The following is an 18956-nucleotide window of genomic DNA, read 5'->3' on the forward strand; positions in this document are numbered from 1 at the left end:
AGAAGACGAGTGAGCATAAAGGGAGTGAAGCTCAAAATCCCAAACACACAACCAAACGCACAGTTTCTGTGCAGTTTGGTCCAAAATGTGTCTGCTCTCTAAAGGTGCAATCGCTGTGAGAGAAAAAGATGTTATTATGTAACAGTACTGGAGACGGGGAAAGAAAGACAGGATGGAGAAATTATTTTCAAAGTTAAGGACCGCTCACCACATGAAATGTAAATTTAAAGCTTACATATAACACCCTCGCATATTCTAAGGCTCCTATCTGTACCTGATGTGTTGCTGAAATGTGTTTTGACTCAGCAAAAGCTGGGAGAATCACATTAATCTCACACAGCATCAAAGTATGTACCTAAACTTCATCATGGATTGACCAAGCCTGTTCCATTCCTGCAAGTTCCTGATTTTCCTTTGACTTTCTTCTAGCTGGAGGGGCAAAACAAAGAAAAACCCTGTTAGATGAGACAAAAACAAGCTTCAGACTGAATTTTCCTTTGTTTGGCCCCACCAAGCTTTTTACAGCCCACGCACTACTTCATTATACTAACCTGCAGCCAGCAGCTGGTTACTGGAGGAGCACGTCTCTACAGCTTTCCTCTTCCAACTTTCAACCTGTAAAGCCCAAACAAGCCCTTGTTTAAGCATAGTGTCTTCACCTCCATGGGGGACTTTTAGCATGAAGTGTGTAGCGTTTACCTCTCTCTGATTGGGAAAGCCATTTGAGCTGATAATGCGTTTGTAGTAGTGGACAGAAGCTTTTGGGTAGCGTGGCTTATTTTTGCTCCTGAAGTCCACGTAGTAGAGCCCAAACCTCTCAGAGAAGCCTTCATCCCACTCAAAGCTGTCGAGGAGAGACCAGGCCGTGTACCCCTTCACATTGACCCCATCTTTTATCGCTGTAAGTCGAATCGTGGACACTCGTTTGATTGACATCATATCTAATGTACACAGGTTTGATATTTGATAGGCAGTTTTTGAGACAGTGACGTCTTCCTGGGTTTCACCTTTGAGCATTTCGTTGATGTAGTCTTTGAAGTACTTCATCCTCCAGTCGTCACAAAGGTCGGTGCACAGCATTTTCTCTGACACACCATTTTCTGTCACATAGATCATGGGGTTTCCATACTGAGTCTGTTAGTGAGATGCCATATCACATATTTTTGTTATTATATTTGCTGAAAAACTATATTTCAAATGAATACAGTATCACCCAGGTTCACAACAGAAAGACATCAACAATTTATATAATGCTGATACATTTGCCATACATGAACTTGTCATGAGTGATCAGTTCATCCAGTCTTCACTGTGAATATGTCCATGATGCAGTGGTTTCACACAAAGCCCCAGTTTTCCCCAAATACAGCTCGAGTTTGAATTTGAATAGCTCAGTAATCAGGATGTGTACCTTAACAAAGTTCAACAAGCGTCGGAAGCCCCAGGGAACGGAGTAGAGCCATTCAGAACCAGGGTCAGGCCATTGTGGGTCAACCAGTTCAGCAAGGTCACGGTCAGAGAAATAGTTGTCTCCAGCTCCTGATGGGTAATTCTTCAGAGTGACATAGCGAGTTGTGAAATGTCCAAGACCCAAGAAGTCACAGGTGCCCTTGATGTAACTTTTCTCCTGAGGAGAGAAGACGGGCAGCCGCGAAGCTCCCAGACCCTGCTGGCCACTCTTCCTGCCTGAAGAAATTTAGTACACTTTGAAACTAAGTGAAGCTATATGCAAGGCATCAATGACAGCAGGGGTGGGGGAACACAAGGAGCATAATATCAGACTGAAGTCACGCTAAAATTACAATGCACTAAATACTGAGTATGCAACTTCCTCTTATGCAAACAAAGAGAAGTGTTACATAGTGGATCTTGATTGATTCAGTATTCTGTTCAAACTAGCATGTATACAGCTACTACACATGATGACACTGGAATATAGGAATTAATCTACCAGCGGAGGTAATAGTGCATTCACTCAGGTTAAAAGCATTCGTGGTGACTTATTCGTGGCTGGTCACACAGAAAGTGAGGTGCATAGTTGTGTGACAAGTGTGTACACAAACCCCCAAGATCACAATAGGTTAGCACTTACTGCAGCGCATGGCTGTTTTCTTCCAGACCACAACATATTTGCTATCAACTACAAGTCAGGCTCTTAATTGCTATGTTTTGCTGTTGTGACAAAATCTGGCGAAAGACAGACATGTAACACTTTGCAAAGTACCCCCGGCCCCCCGTGCTTCTTTCTGCCAAAAGAGGTCTTCCATATACCTCAGTATAGCAACAGCTTCTAGCTCAGCTCTTCTTCTCAGTTTAGCAGTTCAGCAGTGTGTGTTGACCACTGAGTTTGAAAAGGCCAGGATCACAGCAGCTGCTTTGGAAAGTATTACTTCCTATTCAGAAATTCATGAAAATAAATGAATGACGTGGTGAGATTTTTCTCTTTGAAAGGGATGTACGTTAAACTTCCCTTGAAAATTCTTGACACATGTAGTTATATCATTTTTCTTTTTTGGGGTGAGGACATTTTTACATATTGCAAAGGTCTAAATGGTTGCATTTGACATACCAATGTAATCTTTCATAACTTGTGGGTAGTCTCCATGGAAGAGAGGTGTAGCAAACCAGCCCAAGTAGAACTGAATGTATCTCTCTGCTGCTTCGATATCCCTCTGGTTGGAGATGTCCACTGGTTCACCCCAGTCAGCAGTCAGCGAGATCCCAACCAGGCCTGCACACATGCAAGAGCTTTGTTGATAGAAATTATGCATGTGCATATATTATTTACACATAAATACAAACACACACACACATATATATATATGTATGTATGTATGTATGTATGTATGTATGTATGTATGTATGTATGTATGTATATAGATAGATAGATAGATAGATAGATAGATGAATGAAAGTTTTCCCTTTCACCTTTCTGTTTGCTTCTCCACTGCATGTCATACGTGTGCCATACTTTAGCATGTGCCTGTTGCAAAGATAGAGATGCAGGTTTAGCCTTATGTCTGTTCACCATTATTTTTTCAATCAAAGGTCCCAGTGAGATACAGTATCTTTTCTGGGAGTAACAAAAGTAACAAAATAAGATGTGAGGCTTCACGAAGAATAACGTACAAACTGCTACATAAGCAACAGAATATATTTGACCAATTTTAATGTAATATTTAACAAAACACAATAAACAAAAAAACATGCAGGAATCATACAGTAAAGAAAAATGTGTAAAATAATAACATAATAGTAAAGAGCATTTTTGTAAACACTGATTACAGTAGTGGTAAATAATTATTTGCTGCTCTGCTGAATTTAAAGTTTGTTCAGTTACAGATTCAGTAAAATATGTACGTGAGCAAACTTATAAATGAGCTCTCGACAGTTTGGTTTTAATGTAGGAGACAGAATATCAACCAAAACATGAAATCGTTGTTGGCAAGTACAGCGATAAGACATTTTTGTAGCTGATCACCAGGTTTGATTACATGTTGGGAGGGATTTGACCTTTGACCTGCCGTTTGGCTTCAGCTCCCACCACTGATTTTCTGCAGGACTGAGGTCTGGAGACTGGCTCAGCCACTTCATGACATTAATGTGCTTCCTGATGCCAAAGAACTTAATTTTGGTTTCATCTGAACACTGCACTTTCTGGCCTTCTCTTGGTAAAATTGATGGAATTATAATCTCGACAGCAACTGATTAGGAGCACCTTTGTTTTTCAAGTTTGCAATCATAGTATTAAAACTAATAATTGGAAATTATGGTAAATGATCAGATTTATCAGCAAAACTGGGCACAAGTCATTCAGTCCTACCTTGATGATATGGTGGGCGGCTTTGTAAGCTCCTGTTCCCTTCAGTTTCAGTCCAGGTGCATGTTCACCTGTTTCATATCCCTCCACAGCAATGGACTTAATAACGAGACACTGACAATCACTCTCTGACACAGCATACCGTATTACAACTGCAAACTGTGAAGGAACCATTTTTCTTTAACCTGACATACCCAAGGATTGTTGAAAGTAATCCAGTACTTGACTCTGTTTCCAAATCTTTCAAAGCATAAGTTAGCAAAGTCGTTAAAGTAATTCACCATGCTGATATTGTGCCAACCGCCATATTTCTCATGTAACACCTGTGGAGAGTAACATAGATTTTACTGTTGTATCTACAATCTAGCTTTGGATAAGAAACTATGTTGAGCAATAATATTAGTGCTTACCTGTGGTAAATCCCAGTGGTATAGAGTGACAATGGGTGTGATCTTGTTATCCAGTAGCATGTTAATCAAGTCACTGTAATATTTAATTCCTTTCTCATTGATTTTTTCACCTGTAAGAATTGAAAGTGACATACACTACATGGAGCAAAGTGCTGGGAAACTATACATTACACCTAATGCAATTGTTGGTTGTGGAAATCCACAGCATGAGGCTCACACATACAGTGTGAGCACAGTTTTTGTGCATCCATGAAAAACTTGCCAACCAGCTCGTTCTGCTACTGACTCTTGTTTGGTGTCATTTATTGACGTCTGAAGAAACAAGTTCATACTGGCAATTTCATTAAACAGACCTGGGCCTGAGTAGCATGAAGAACCATACACAGCTACAATACCCAGGCACCTCGTTGTCAGGCTGGACACCAGCTCGGTCACAGACTGGAGGAAGATGGACTTCAGACCTGAACTGTGGAGATGTGGGATTGCCACTGGGTGCCACATCTCATCTCGATATCATTCTGCATTGATATTGTCTCCAGTGATGATAAGCCTTGTTCATTCAGTGAGGGAGATGCCGCCCAAAACCATCACACTTACACCACCTAACGCTGTTACCCTATCAGTGCAACAATCAATCCACACTTTGACCCCACAATCCAACTGCTGCAGGGGGAATCTGGACTCTTCGGTGAACATATTGTTCCTCCACATGTTGAAGGTGAAAGGCAGTCATGGTAGGCTTCCTGGAAGCCCTATTAGACCAGAGCTCTGTTCATGGCTCCTAAATGCCGGTGTCATCTTTTTGGGATGTCCGCTTCACAACCTCTGACATCCTCTGTTCTATGAAACTATAATACTGCTGACACTTGGTTTTGTGCAACACATTCTTTAAGTTGCCCAATGGCTTGGTCCCTATCTGGGTGAGTCTTAGATTATCATAAGCTCACAGTAAGAGTCCATAGCAGAATAAGCTGTTTATACTGGCAAGTTTATCATGGATGCAACCGCCATATTCAGCTCTACTGCTCAACCCACAAATGCATTTTCCTTACACGTGTGGCACAATTTAAGAGGAAATAAATAGATTTTCAAAGGGAACGAAGTATTGTTACAACTAAGAAAAAATCACGCAAATACAAATGTCCTAATTTTTTGTGCAAATTTCAGATATATACATTTTTAAATGATGTCATATTTATGCTTACTTTTCAGTCCAGTGGGTAAAATCCTTGGCCAGGAAATGGAGAAACGATAATGATTCAGCTTCATGTCCTTCATCAAGGCAATATCGTCCTTAAAGACAGACAGCAGGAAATATTTCTTTAAATAAATCACAAAAGACGATGTCTTTAGATGTGAGTCTTTGTCTGATAACATATGAAACAGCTCTACTTTATATTATCTTCAGATAAAGCTGTAATCAGATTGAATGTTTCCTAAAATTCCTAAAACGTATTTTCCATTCTAACTATAACAGTTCTGGATGTTGGTTGGGGTGTAGGAGTCATAAGTCATGTGGCTTATGTTGGAGTCTGTGGTTTGATTTGAATGTAAGACCACTCTTTTATTTTATTTACTTACTTTCATGTTGATTTTTTATTTTTACATCAACTTTTAAATTGATCTTTTACTTAATATTTACTTTTACTTTACTCACTGTCAGGAGTCTGACACCTTTTCAAAATGTTACCTTTAGTGTAAAAGCTATTCCTTCACATTCTGGGCTGCAAATAAACATTAGTAGGAAAGCAAGAAAACGGAACATATATTTTTATACTACAGTTATATTTGTAATATGCATCCATATGTAATGTAGGCTGTGATAATGAATGTTAGAGGAAGAGAAACGAGTCATTTAGATCAGTTGAGCAATAAAATATTGTGTGTAACAGTTTGGCACTGAAGAAAATCCCATTTTTTCCACGTCACCTTGAATTTGTGGTATCCCTCACATGAAGAGTCTGCTGTGTCGTTCAAGAATATTTTCCCCTTTTTATGGGAAAATGCATCCCAGATGCTTATTCCCTTTCCATCCACATTCCAGGCTCCTTCAGTCTGGTAAGCAGAGCTGCCAACTCCCCAGGAGAAACCTGCAGAGGAACAAAAAACAATCAACAAATCTTATTTTATTTTGTATTCACTCCTGAGCTTATAATCATGATCACATTACGGTTTTCCAGGTTAAGGTAGAATTTTATATTTATGTTTAATTATATGATCAACTTTTAAACCAACATGAGCACTTTAAGAACGTTTTATTCTTACTTTGTTCTTTAATAACATTTTGTGCCCAGAAAAAAATTATGGCAACTTAGGAAAGATCCGTCTGTCATGAAGATTGTGTGATATGAACAAACGCTGCAGAACAGCAGCTGGAGACACAGGTTTCCTATACAGTGTTGCATAATATGGAATTAAAAGTCATGCCTTCATAAGTATTGAAAAAGCAAAAGAGAAAAATGTCATAATATATTTATGTTCTGAAAACTCTCGGTCAGACAATAAGCATTTGTATGTTTTTCACAGCCTTTTGAGCCTTTTGAGCAGACACTCAGTATCAAAACATTTATGTATGCCAGGAAGCAAGTAGTGCATGTTCAAAAAATTACAATATCATGGAAAATATCTGATTTTTAATAATAGGATTTAAAAAAGGGAAACTTTCCTTATTCTGTCTTCACCACACATCAATTAAAATAGTTCAAGGCTTTGTTCCATTAATTATGAGAGCTTCCTATTAGAGTACATCACTATTCAAACTGTAATACTGTATATATTTCAGTCTAGTTCAGTATATTCAGCCCTAAGGATGGCTGCTGACTTGATATTTGTCCACATGATTATCATCAACACCCCATAATGGATCAATTAGATCAGTTGGAGGTGTTGTTGGCCGACAGGTTGCAGGTGGAATACGTGATGCTGTGGACCAAAGGTACAGGAAGAGGAGGCCAGGTGGAGGTTGTATTAGGAGGCAGTGAGAGAGAAGAAAAGGCGGAAGTGTGGAAGAGTAGGGACTCTGGGGATTATGACTGGTTCAGGGGTATGTATGATGGAGAGAAGGAAGGTTGATATTATAATGTAGGCAGGAAACTAGGTAGAAGAGAAGCAGGGCCAGGAGCACCGGAGCTGTTCTGTCACGGTGTAGATAATAACAGAAATACAGCAGGGGTGATCTTGATGGAAGAGTATGTGAATAGTGTCGTGGGGTAAAGAGAATATCAGCTAGGATCAAGAGTTTGAAGTTAGAAATTAAAACAGTGATGTGGAAAATGTTAGGGGTGCATGTGCTCCACAAACAAGGAATTCGGGAGTAAGTTGTGTGAAGTGGGAGAGAGAGTCTCCAGGGGGAGATTGAACAGATATCAGTGGAAAAGGAAGCAGAGGTGATGAGGTGTTCGGCAAGAGACAGAGAAATGCCGAAGGACACATGGTAGCAGATTTTGCATAAAGGATGGAACTGGCTGTTGTAGAAACAGATTTGAGAAGAGAGAGGAACACTGAGTGACATACTAGAGTGGAGGATGGTGCACACGGGTGAGCTACGTCTGAGTGATAGCAGAATGTAGCTACACAGCATTGGATGGGTTCTGTAGGATGACTTTGGACTTCAAGAAGAAGAAGCAAGTGAAGGTAGAAACAGCTTTTAAATGGTGGAAGATGAGGATGAGGCTTCATGCTGAGAAATAGCTCTGCAGGTGCAATGTTAGCTTTGAGATTCCTAATAAAGAAGTATACAGATGGTCAGAAGGAGTTTCACTCTGTCTTTGTTTCTAGAGAAACTATATGATAGTTCCACGAGAGGAACCCTGGCATTGCATAAGGAAGTTAGGGGAGGTATGTGAGGCTGGTGCAGGACAGTAAGATAGTGGTGGGGTAGTAGTGAAAGTCCATAGAAGTATGACAGAGTACATGTGTGTGAGTGAGAGAGAGGCACGTTGAAAGGTTAGAATGCAAGAAGCAGAGGTAGTGAAGGTAGAGGATGGGGTCAACCATCCAAAGTAAGTCAGGTGAAGAAGAGAGTTCAGACAGGGTGGAGTGGGTGTAGATGAGTAGCGGGTGGGATTTGTGGGAAAAAGCCAGAGTGAAAGAAAAATTTACATGAAAGATGGTATACAAAGTTCAGAGATGATATTACTGACAAAACGACAGGAAGCCAAGTCGGAGGTGGTAGAGTTGAAAATATTACGATTTTCATCAGGAGTGACCAGAATGGACACGATTAGAAAGAGGAGGAATGGTGAATATAGTAAACAAAGAATGTTGAAAATGAGCTGCCAGTCCTGAGGAAAAGAGAAAGACCTTAGATGTATTATAGCTGTATTGAAGGAGGATGCTGGGGATAGGGTGAGATGGAGGAAGACAATCCGCTGTGGGAACGTCTGAAGGGTGAAGTCAGAAGAAGAACAAGTAGTAGTGGAAGAATCTTACGCTTGATTCATTTATGAATTCTCAGATAACTCCAGTTGCTGATGACTAAGATATTTGTATTTTCTTGGTTTTGTGACAGATTGTTTAATAAATTGGTTACATAATAAAGATTTAACTCTGAGCACTGAAAAAGAAACATGAGTGTGAAAAAGTGCGGGATTTGGGATTTGCATGTAAGAACTAGGAATACTCGATTCTACCAACAAAAATGAGCTTAGCTGAATATACCAGAGAGATATTTTATATATACGGACACTATATTGCTCTCCTGTGGAACTGTAAGTCCAGCATGTGGTCTGCTGGTCTCCTGGTTTCCTACCAGTTGGGAAGGTGCCGTAGTAGAAGGACGTTCTCTCGTTCTTTGTCCAGTCAAAGTCCTCAGTGGCTGACACACATAGCACCAAGGCAAGCACATGGTGTGGTCTCAGGATTCCCCACTGCAGCATTGTCATCTTTGGCAAAGAGAGCACTGTCTTTAGTTACAATTGACTAGCCAGATTTTAGCACACATTTAACATCCTCATAGCTTGCACATTCATTTTTTAAAGTGTAGTGTCTTCATTACACTAATCCTACTCATATTTTGGAACGGCACAAAGGACTTTTTTGGAAAAAATATAAATACCTTTTGATTTTCTTTGTACCCTCGTGAATAATCAAAAAACAAACAAACATATTAGGGTAGGATTAGGTTTGTCACCAGTGATGACATAGACCTCATAGGGTTAATGGCAGTAATGTGTGGGATGGCAGCTGCTGCAAGGCTTCAGTCTGCTCTGAACTATACAGGATGGAATATCACAGAACATGCATAAATGTTTAAGTAAAACAAAGACTCAGAAACTTACACTCAGGTGTCAGGTGTCCACAGGTTTTGAGTAAAATCATCCTAATTCAACCCCAAACCTCAGGATCATTTAAATATCCACTGAAAAAAGTTACATATCCACCGAAACACCCAGTCATTGTCAGAAGAGCCTAGTTTCATTTCAGCCAGCTGTAGGACACACTGACACAAAATGCTATCAGAGACAGAAAATAAGCCAACTTGTCCAACACGGTTAGGATGACTGACATTTCAAGCTGCTAAATCTTTTCAAGGATGTGGAAGATTTTAAAAAGTAAGAGTGGGGAAGAAATACGAAATTGCCCTTAATTCCTGTGCTGTTTCTTTCCCTATACTTTCCCCTTTGCTCAGCCTGTGTCGCCCCAACCACCTCACTCAGAACCACATATAGATGTCTGACCTGCTGCATTTGTCTCAGTTGGAAACTGCTCCAAAATGCAAGAAAAGTCTCCAAGCTTCTCCACCTGATCAGTGTTCGCCAGCGTTACTAGCTGGTTCGCTGCCAATGGTAACAAAAACAAAACCGAGTCGAGTATCCAGGACATTTTCTGCTATTCATCAGCACATGTACAGCAACCCCCACCCCACCAGACGCACACTGAATACCTCTCCATTTGAAAGCAGTGAAGTGTGAGCATAAAGCTTTTGCTGGGGCCAACAGATCTTTTTGAAAAGGAGGGATTTTGACACTGTAAGCAAAGTTAATGGCAGAGAGCATACTTTGTTTGCAAAACACATCAGAAGATATTTAAAAAGTTATCTGCTGGATGTGACTACTGGTTAAACCTCTATTTGGCAGCAGTAATGTTTGTTGGGTTAGTTTGTCTCTGGCGTAGCTGAGTACAATACTCAGGTGGGGAAGAATTTCAGTACAATCTTCCTGACAGATGTGCTTCAGCTCGGCCACATGTTTTTTCTTGATGCATCCTCCAGCTTCAGCTGATGTTTCGGCCAACTCAGCGTTATTGTTTTAGCTTCATACGACCACTAGCCCATTACAGCTATGTAAGGGTAGGGTCTGTGGTAGTACCGTCTATATTAGTGTCCCAGTGCTGAATTATTATGATCATTATTGCCATTGAAGTCAAACATTCATTAATTTAGAAAATACAGGAAATAATCAGTCAACATTTTCATATGATAACCTTCTATTAGGTAAAACAGTTTGCTAGAGCACATGAGTGATGAAGGTAAAGGTTAGGTACTGGTTCCACTGGGACAGGCCTTTCCATGACCTGCTGTGACTCAAGAACATTACCAAAGTCCACCACTTGATTCAGATCCAGTCTGAAATGAATAAGTTCTTAATTTTCCCATGATTCCCACTCTAGCTAGATTCAGGAATACAAAGTGTGGTCATTTTTCCTGGAGTTCTGAAACCAGAAGGTGAAACAATCAGAACAATACCACGTTTTCATTACAGTCGGGTTTGCAGAGGTGACGCTCGTATAGTAGAAGCTCACCAGCCTCAGGGTCATGACCACTTCAGTAAATACAGTGTGGTGGAGCGGGGCCCTGTACTAAGCATGAATGCAGCCATTATCATAAGATGCTTTGTTTACAGAGCTTTGTTGAGAAATGCTGAAATGTTCAGAACTAAAACTGTTGGCACTGCACTCTCACTTTATGTTTGGGTGCTGAAGCTGTGCTCTCTGCTTGTTGTGTTTGCGTTCACGCATCTGTTTCACTTGCTCGCTCTATGTGCATTTGTATATTGTTGTTGTTTTTTAGTGCACTGCATGTGGTTGCAGTGTTTGCGGCTGTGGAAAAAGGAGACAAACATGGGTTTAGCATATCAAAGGCACAAGGGCCCCAACGACTGTTACAGAAATGTTTTGAGATTTCTAGCACTTGTCCGCTCACCTCAGCTGGCCATATTTAAGGGGCTTTATTGTAGCCTCGCAGAGCTGACATGAACATCTTTACTAAGGTCCCAGGATTAGTCCAACAAACCAGGTATGTTGAGAGTGCCCTACTCTGGCCACAGTCCACAGAGCAAGACACCCACCAGTGTTATTGAGGTGGGTGGGCCTGTGGCTTTACAGCCAGTTTCTCCTGATTATCATGCTGTGCTCTCTGTGATGCCTCCAACACCAGTTTCCCAAAATCACCTGGAGAGTGATGAAGGCTGTATGCACACATACTGTCTCGCATTTTAAAGTGCCAGATGATAGCGCTAATCCAAATTAATCTGAAGCATGAAACTAATTTGATGTAAGAGTTGGAAATAGAGATAAACACTGCAGTGATTTTTTTTTTTTAAAGACATTTTCAAAGGCTAAAGTCTTGACTTTTGGTTCCAGAACACAGACTGGGGAGTTTCTTTGATCGCTGTAGTTTATGTCTTGATTATTACATGTGTGTCTATATATAATTCATTCAAAGTTTTCTGTATCTACAGCAAGCTGGGGTCTGTGCTCCAACGTGCCTTCTACGGGTCCAGTGGGAGGGTGAGTCAAATAATTACTTAGTTACTTTGTCAAAGTATAGATGGGTTTCCTAATATAAAGTGACTAGAATAAAAAAAAATGAGTCAATCTGTGACACATAATTTGAATTGTCAAGTTAATTAGTAACTATTCTGATAATTGAGAAATCATGTTGGTCATTTTCACACCAAAAGAAAAAAACTGGTCGACTTAACCTTCACCTAACACATAAACCCACACACTTCCGTTTAAGAGAGCATAATGTTATTTTTATACAAAAATTTGCTTAAAGGCATACCTTTTAAAATTCTTTAAGACATTTAAAATCTTAGCATCACATCTTACATCACTTTATCAAAAATAAACAAATCAACAAAAATCATTTATGATTTGACTTGGTGTTGTTTAAATCAAACAAACTTCATCCATCCCTGCATACGTTTTCTTCTGCTTATCCGGGGCTGGGTTGCAGGGGCAGCAGCCTAAACAGAGAAGCCCAGACATCTCTCTCTCTCCCCGGCCACCTCCTCTAGCTTGTCTGGGTTAACACCAAGGTGTTCCCAGGCCAGCCGAGAGATAAAATCTGTCCAGCGTGTCCTGGGTCTGCCCCGGGCCTCTTCCCACTGGGACATGCCCAGTACACCTCACCCAGGAGGCGCCCAGGAGGCATCCTGGAGGCATCCTTTGACATGGCTACCCAGATGGCTGAATTCCTCACCCTGTCTCTAAGGGAGAGGCCAGCCGCCCTGAGGGACACGGTCGAATGCCTTCTCCAAGTCCACAAAACACATGTAGACTTGTTGGGCAAACTCCCATGAACCATCAAGTATCCTCGAGAGGACAAAGAGCTGGTCCAGTATTCCACGACCGAGATGAAAACCGCATTGTTCCTCCATCTGTTAGTCAACCGAGGTTTGGCTAACGGATGGACTCTCCTTTCCAGACTTTGGCTGTAGGAGAGGCTGAAGAGTGTGATCCCCCTCTGGTTGGAGCATGATGGTTCCCTTCACCTCTGCTGTCCACCATCTGGTTTGGGGGTTATCATTAATGGAGTAGCTCCAGCAATCGAGGTGCTGAACATGGTCCATTCAGACTCAATGTCCCCAGTCTCTCTTGGAATAGTGTTGAAGCTCAGCCAAATGTGGGCATTTAAGATCTCACATTGTCTGCTAGGTGTTCCCAGCGCAGCCTCATTGACAGCGCAGCCTCCCCCGCCACCTGATCAAACTTACTATAAGGTGGTGATCAGTTGACAGCTCACCACCTATCTTCACCCAAGTGTTCAGAACATGCGGCTGCAAATCTGATGATACGACTACAAAATCCAGAATCGACCTGCGGCCTAGAGTGTCCTGGTGCCATGTGCACTTATGGACACCCTTATGTTCGAATATGGTGTTCATTATGGACAAACTGTGGTTTGCACAGAAGTCCAGTAACAAAACACCACTTGGGTTCAGATCTGGCAGGCTGTTCCTCCCAGTCAGGGCCTTCCAGGTCTCTCTGTCACATGAGTGCTGAAGTCTCCGAATAGGATGACAGAGTTCTCAGGTAGAGCACCCTCAAGCACCCCGGCCAAGGTACTCCAAAAAGACCCGGTACTCTCAACCGCTGTTTGGCACATAAGTGCAAACAACAGTCAGCATCCATTCCTTGACCCAAAAGCGCAGGGTGCAAACAATCTTATCTACCAGGAAAAACCCCACCGTACAAACAGCAAGCCGAGGGAATACTAAGATACCCACCCCAGCCCTCTGCCTCTCACTCACTCAGGGCAACTCCAGTCTAACACAAAGTTCAGGCCCTCTCCAGGAGACTGGTTCAAGCCGTGCGCTGTGGTGAGCCTGACTATATCTAGCTGGTACCTCACCAGAGAGGTAGAGGTGACACTCCATTTCCCAATAACTAGTCTAGGTAGTCTCAGTGTCTCTCTCTCTCTCTACATATATATATATATATATATACATATACAGTATATACATATATATTACATTTAGAGCTGAAGCCTGGGAGATTTTAGCTTGACTTGGCATAAAAACTGGATTCAGGGAGGAATGTCTGTCCTTTGGCTCTATCGGAACTTTGTATCTCTATGTAAAACTGATCAATCGGTCTGTTTTATCTTGGTTGTTTAGCATCTTCACTAAAAAAACCCCACGAAAACCACAATTTGTTTCTTTAGGAATTAAGTGGTTATAAAAAAAAAGAAGCCAGAAACCTCTATAAAATCAGCTTATTTGAGTCACATATTTTCAGACAGTCTTCTGTGAAAATTTCCATTCCCAGTACAAAAACCTCAGATGGCTCTGACAGCCAGATAATAGCTGCTTGTTTACTGTTAGCTCAATTCAAAAATTGAAAGATGTGTTCATGTCAGACTAAAAAGCTACTCACACAGGAGCCTCACAGACAGGTTATGCTGCCACAAAGTCTAAAACTTGGTATACATGTGTAATATTTGTCAAATATCTCCTAATAAGGAATACCTCCATTTCATGCAGGCTTCCTATGTTTGATGTTTTTTGGTTTGGGGTAAACTGTAACCATATTTTTGTGCTGCGGCTGCTCTCAGGTGACCCTTTTTGAACAGCGAAACTTTGCTGGCAGAAAGCTGGACCTGAGCTCCGACTGCACCAGGATCAGTGACAAGAACTTCCCAGAGAGATGTAACTCTGTCCAGGTGGAGAGTGGAGCGTAAGTCTACTTAAAACAGGCAGCAGGCCACTGATGCACGCTCTGCTGTCTAAGGTTATCCAAAAAGCAGATGAAAGCATCTGCAGTGGTGTGAAAAACTACTTTCCTATTTCTTGTATGTTTATCACATTTAAATGTTTCAGAGCAGCAAACAAATTTAAACATTAGACAAAGTAAACACAAAATGCAGTTTCTAAATGAAGGCGTTTATGATTAGGGGGGAAATCCAAACCTAACAGCTCTGTGTGAAAAAGTGATTGCTGTCTAAACCTAATAACTGGTTGGCCCACCCCTAGCAGCAACAACTGCAATCAAGCGTTTGTAATTTAGCTAAACTGGAGGGTTTTTGAGCATGAACCTCCTTTTTAATGACATGCCACAGCATCTCAGTTGGATTCAGGTCAGGACTTTGATTAGTCTACTCCTATATGGCCACTCCAAGTCTTCATTTTAATTTTCTTCAGCCATTCAAAGGTGAACTCGCTGGTGTGTTTTGGATCCTGCTGCAGAAACCAAGTGTGCTTCAGCTTGAGGTCCAGACAGATGGCCAGACATTCCCTCTCGGGATGTTGTGATAGCAGAATTCATGGTTCCACACTACCACAGCAATTCTTCCGGTTCCTGAGGCAGCAAACAAGCCCATTTAGACCACTTTTTCACACCACTGTATATCTGCGGCCTTCAATAAACAGACACTAAAAGCAAAATGAAATCAAAATGATGTTTAATCACTGTTTAGAGCCTATTTGAATCTAAAACAACATTTCAAACATATTTTTATTTTAGCTTTGTTGTTGTTTTTGCCTTTGCCACATTGATTTTTGACTCTCTCTCTTCTCATTTAAAGATGGGTGGGTTATGAGCATGAAAACTTCCGGGGACGTCAGTACCTATGGGACATGTCAGACAGGGGCGAGTACAACTGCTACGATAGGTGGTGTGCCCAAGGGGACCACATCGCCTCTGTCCGTGCTGTCAAACAGGTGGAACACAGAAACGCACACTAGTTACAGAACATACAGAACTCAGTCTGATTGGAAGATCTTCTTCTGTCTCGACCTTTTTAAAGAAGCGCTCTCAACATGCAGTATGCGCTCCATATCTGCTGTACTGCTGACAAGCAACTGAATAAAAGAGATAAAATAGTTTACAGAAATACATCAGAGCTATTTATGGTGGATTCCAGGATTAAAACAGATTGTTTTGGTCTTAATAATTATGCAGACATTTTACTTGTTTTTGTGAAGAATGACTAATGCACAGTGCTAATGTCATAGAAGATGGTATTTTTCTACATCCAAAGACAATGTGTTGGTAAATAATGTATATTGAGCTAACTTTGTGATGAACAAAAAAGCAGCTTAATAGTTACATAATAAGTAATTTAAAGTAATTACATTTTGATTATTCTAATACATAATGTTTTAATAGTTCTTGGTTTAGCAAAAGTCATACTAAAAAGATTTTATCTGTGGTTATTTCTAAAGATATACTCCAGTATTCAGCGGCACTTTGTCTCACCATTTTACAAATTTGTATTTTAAAAATTGCAGCATTAGAAGAAAACTTACAAAAGAAGAAATCAGCCTTAACAACAGTGTGCTGGTTCTCTCAGTCCACAGACACCAGCTAACCAGCTTTAGTGGGAATGGTTGTCTGTTAATTCAATTCAATTTCAATTTGTTTTTCTTTTAACCTTATCTGTTATTTCACAATAACAGTGGCCTCACAGCGGTAGATAAAGACCCTAAATTGTTGGAAAGAAATCCCCAGCAATCACATGACACCCATAAGCTAGCAATTGGCAACAGTGGCAAGTGAACACTTCCTTTTAACAGGAAGAAAGCTCCAGCAGAAAATCTGAGCTCGCTGGTTGGGGATGAGGAGGGAAAGAAGAGAACTGAGTGACAAAAGACACACTATGGGAGAGAGAGTCAATTTTTAATAACTGCTAATTAAATACAGTAAGTTGTGTTGTATAAAGACACAGTGAGTCAAAATAGATGAGCGAACAAGAAACCTTCAGTGTATCAGGGAAAGCGCCCCCACAGCCTCTTTGCAGCATAACTAAAGAATGGTTCAGGCTCACTGAGCCCAGTCGTATGGATCAGTGAGCCTTCAGCTTTCAGGCCCCTCTTCAGTTTGGATTCAGCAGACAGACTGTCTCTGCCTTTAAGGTTAGGCTAAAAATTTTCCTTTTTGCTGGATCAGGTGACCCTGCATCCTCCCTTAGGTATGCTGCCATAGCTGTAGGCTGCTGGGGGATTCCCATGATGCATTGAGTTTTTCTTCTTCAGTCCCCTTTCTCTGTATGTATTACTGTAGGGTCTACCTTACAATATAAAGCACCTTGAGGTGACTGTTGTTGTGATTTATATAAATAGAATAGAATAGAAGTGATCCAGACCTGACTATATGCTGTATCGAAAGGAAAGTTTTGAGCCTAATCCTGAAAGTAGAGAGAATGCATGTCTCTTGAATCCAAACTGGGGGCCAAATCCATAGTAAAGAAGTCGAATAGCTGAAGGCTCTGCTTTCCATTCTACTTTTAAAACTCTAGAAAGCACCAGTAAGCCTGCAGTCTGACAACAAAGTGCCGTGTTCACATAGCACAGTCCTATAGCTCTTTAAGATATGACTGGGCTTGATTATTTAGGATTTTGTATGTGAGAAAAAGGATTTGAAATTTAATTCTAAATTTAACAGGAAACCAATGAAGGGAAGCTAAAATTGGCGAAATATGGTCTCTGTAGTTCTTGCTGTAGTGTTCTCAATCACCTGAAGGCTTTTAAGGGAGATTTTAGAGCAATCTGATAATGAAGTACATTATCCAGCCTAGAAGTAATAAATGCATGAAGCAGCTTTTCAGGGTGTTTCTGATTTTAGCAATATTACACAAGTAAATCAGAGCAATTGTAAATATTTTTAATGTTCTTTCTGAAGGATAAGATCAAAATAACTTAGGTTCTTCCTGTTTATACCACTGGACTGGAGTGCTGTTTTAGCACCTTATCTGCTGATTGAACGTGTATGTTGTAGTGTAATGTAATCCACCTCAGGTCATTAGCCAGTACATAACATTTATCTCAGTCTCCAAAGTTTCATGTTATCTTAAAGTAATTAGTAATCCAATACGATTAAAACTTTCGATTTCAACAGCAGTATAGCTTATTCAAAAATGCAGGAGCCATTAAACAAATACATTCAAAAACACACACACACATACACTCAACAGTTGTGTATTTCTGTGACTTCTAGGACAACAACCCTGCCAGAGCTCAGCTGTTTGAACGAGCTGGTTTCTCTGGTAAGAAGATGGAGCTCCAGGATGACATCCCCAACCTTATGAGCCGCTACAGCCTCAACAGAGTAGCCTCCATTCGTGTGCTCGGAGGAGCGTGAGTGATTAAACGAGTGAAGCCTTTGGACTTTGAGCAGTGTAACTAGTATCCTACCAGAGATCTAACCTTCCTCTGTGTATACAGGTGGGCGGTGTATCAGGAGCCCAACTACAGAGGACCCCACTACATCCTGGAGAAGCGTGATTACAACAACTTCTCTGACTGGGGCAGCCAGAACAGCACCATTGGCTCCATGCGGAGAGTTCGCTTCAACTGAACACCAACTCTGAGCTATTGACATTGCGCCCATGAAATTTGTCAGCTTTATATACAAACATTTACATATTTTTAGTAATAAATTGTTAAAAGGCAAATGTTTTTGGTATTTATTCTTCATAATTTATTACTTTTAATAAAAGACACATGAGTTTTCGAAATGTAAAGAATTTGTAACCGATGGGTAATCGATGGTTGTGCCCTAATACCAGAGACATAATAAGTCAGCAACATGACACTCAATTGAAATCTATAGAATTCCATAACATAAAAGATGGTGGTAGAAGTATAACATCTGTGATCAAAAAACTTCTCTAAGCTTAAATGTTTGAAAAAGCAACCCTATGTATTGATGTTTTGCAGACACACAGAGGATAACCATATCATATTAACTTGTTTGGCATTTTGGACATAGGACAGTCATAGTGTGAATGTAGGATCAAGCGAATAAGGCCCCAGTCACACTGGCCTAGAGACTGATGGGCAACTCAGCCACCAGTCATTAGGAAAAAGTGTTGCTTCAAGTGCTTGCAGGACGTTGACGGCACTTGCAGGAAAAATGGCGACTAAAGTCCCAGTAACACAGGTCTACAGACCAGTCAGTCATCACCAGTGTTGGGTAAGTTACTTTAAATTAGTAACTTAGTTACATTACTAGTTACTTCTATCAAAAGTAACTCAGTTACTTCAAGTTACTCGTTACTTTCA

General features: G+C 40.8%; 2 protein-coding genes across 2 annotated transcripts; one reads left to right on the forward strand and one right to left on the reverse strand.

The window, feature by feature from the left end:
• Positions 1-355: 355 nt before the first annotated feature.
• On the reverse strand, positions 356-9107 carry LOC102204643 (lactase-like protein). The gene is made up of 13 exons (XM_005747567.1): positions 8981-9107; positions 6160-6320; positions 5436-5523; positions 4231-4340; positions 4015-4143; positions 3824-3919; positions 2929-2983; positions 2570-2731; positions 1412-1686; positions 1008-1134; positions 700-899; positions 552-615; positions 356-429 (listed from the first exon to the last, which is right to left on the reverse strand). Exons 1-13 carry the CDS (start codon positions 9105-9107, stop codon positions 356-358), a joined length of 1668 nt encoding a protein of 555 aa, XP_005747624.1.
• Positions 9108-11420: 2313 nt separating this feature from the next.
• On the forward strand, positions 11421-18249 carry crybgx (crystallin beta gamma X). Its single transcript, XM_005747568.1, has 6 exons — positions 11421-11464; positions 11910-11958; positions 14510-14631; positions 15479-15614; positions 17890-18029; positions 18117-18249. The coding sequence occupies exons 1-6, from the start codon at positions 11421-11423 to the stop codon at positions 18247-18249; spliced, it is 624 nt and encodes a 207-aa protein (XP_005747625.1).
• The last annotated feature ends 707 nt before the right edge of the window (positions 18250-18956 follow it).

The sequence above is a fragment of the Pundamilia nyererei genome, unplaced genomic scaffold (genome assembly GCF_000239375.1).
Source record: "Pundamilia nyererei isolate P.nyererei 1_Seehausen unplaced genomic scaffold, PunNye1.0 scaffold00200, whole genome shotgun sequence".
In the NCBI taxonomy this organism is placed as follows: Eukaryota; Metazoa; Chordata; class Actinopteri; order Cichliformes; family Cichlidae; genus Pundamilia; species Pundamilia nyererei.

Excerpts from the sequence above, each read along its gene's own strand:
- LOC102204643 (XM_005747567.1), bottom strand. The coding sequence starts at position 9,107 with ATGCTGCAGTGGGGAATCCTGAGACCACACCATGTGCTTGCCTTGGTG. Across the intron at positions 2,732-2,928 it reads GTGGAGAAGCAAACAGAAAG|GCCTGGTTGGGATCTCGCTG; the intron begins GTGAAAGGGAAA and ends GCATGTGTGCAG. Across the intron at positions 616-699 it reads GCTTTCCCAATCAGAGAGAG|GTTGAAAGTTGGAAGAGGAA; the intron begins GTAAACGCTACA and ends TGGGCTTTACAG.
- crybgx (XM_005747568.1), top strand. The coding sequence starts at position 11,421 with ATGAACATCTTTACTAAGGTCCCAGGATTAGTCCAACAAACCAG. Across the intron at positions 15,615-17,889 it reads CTGTCCGTGCTGTCAAACAG|GACAACAACCCTGCCAGAGC; the intron begins GTGGAACACAGA and ends TGTGACTTCTAG. Across the intron at positions 18,030-18,116 it reads ATTCGTGTGCTCGGAGGAGC|GTGGGCGGTGTATCAGGAGC; the intron begins GTGAGTGATTAA and ends CTGTGTATACAG.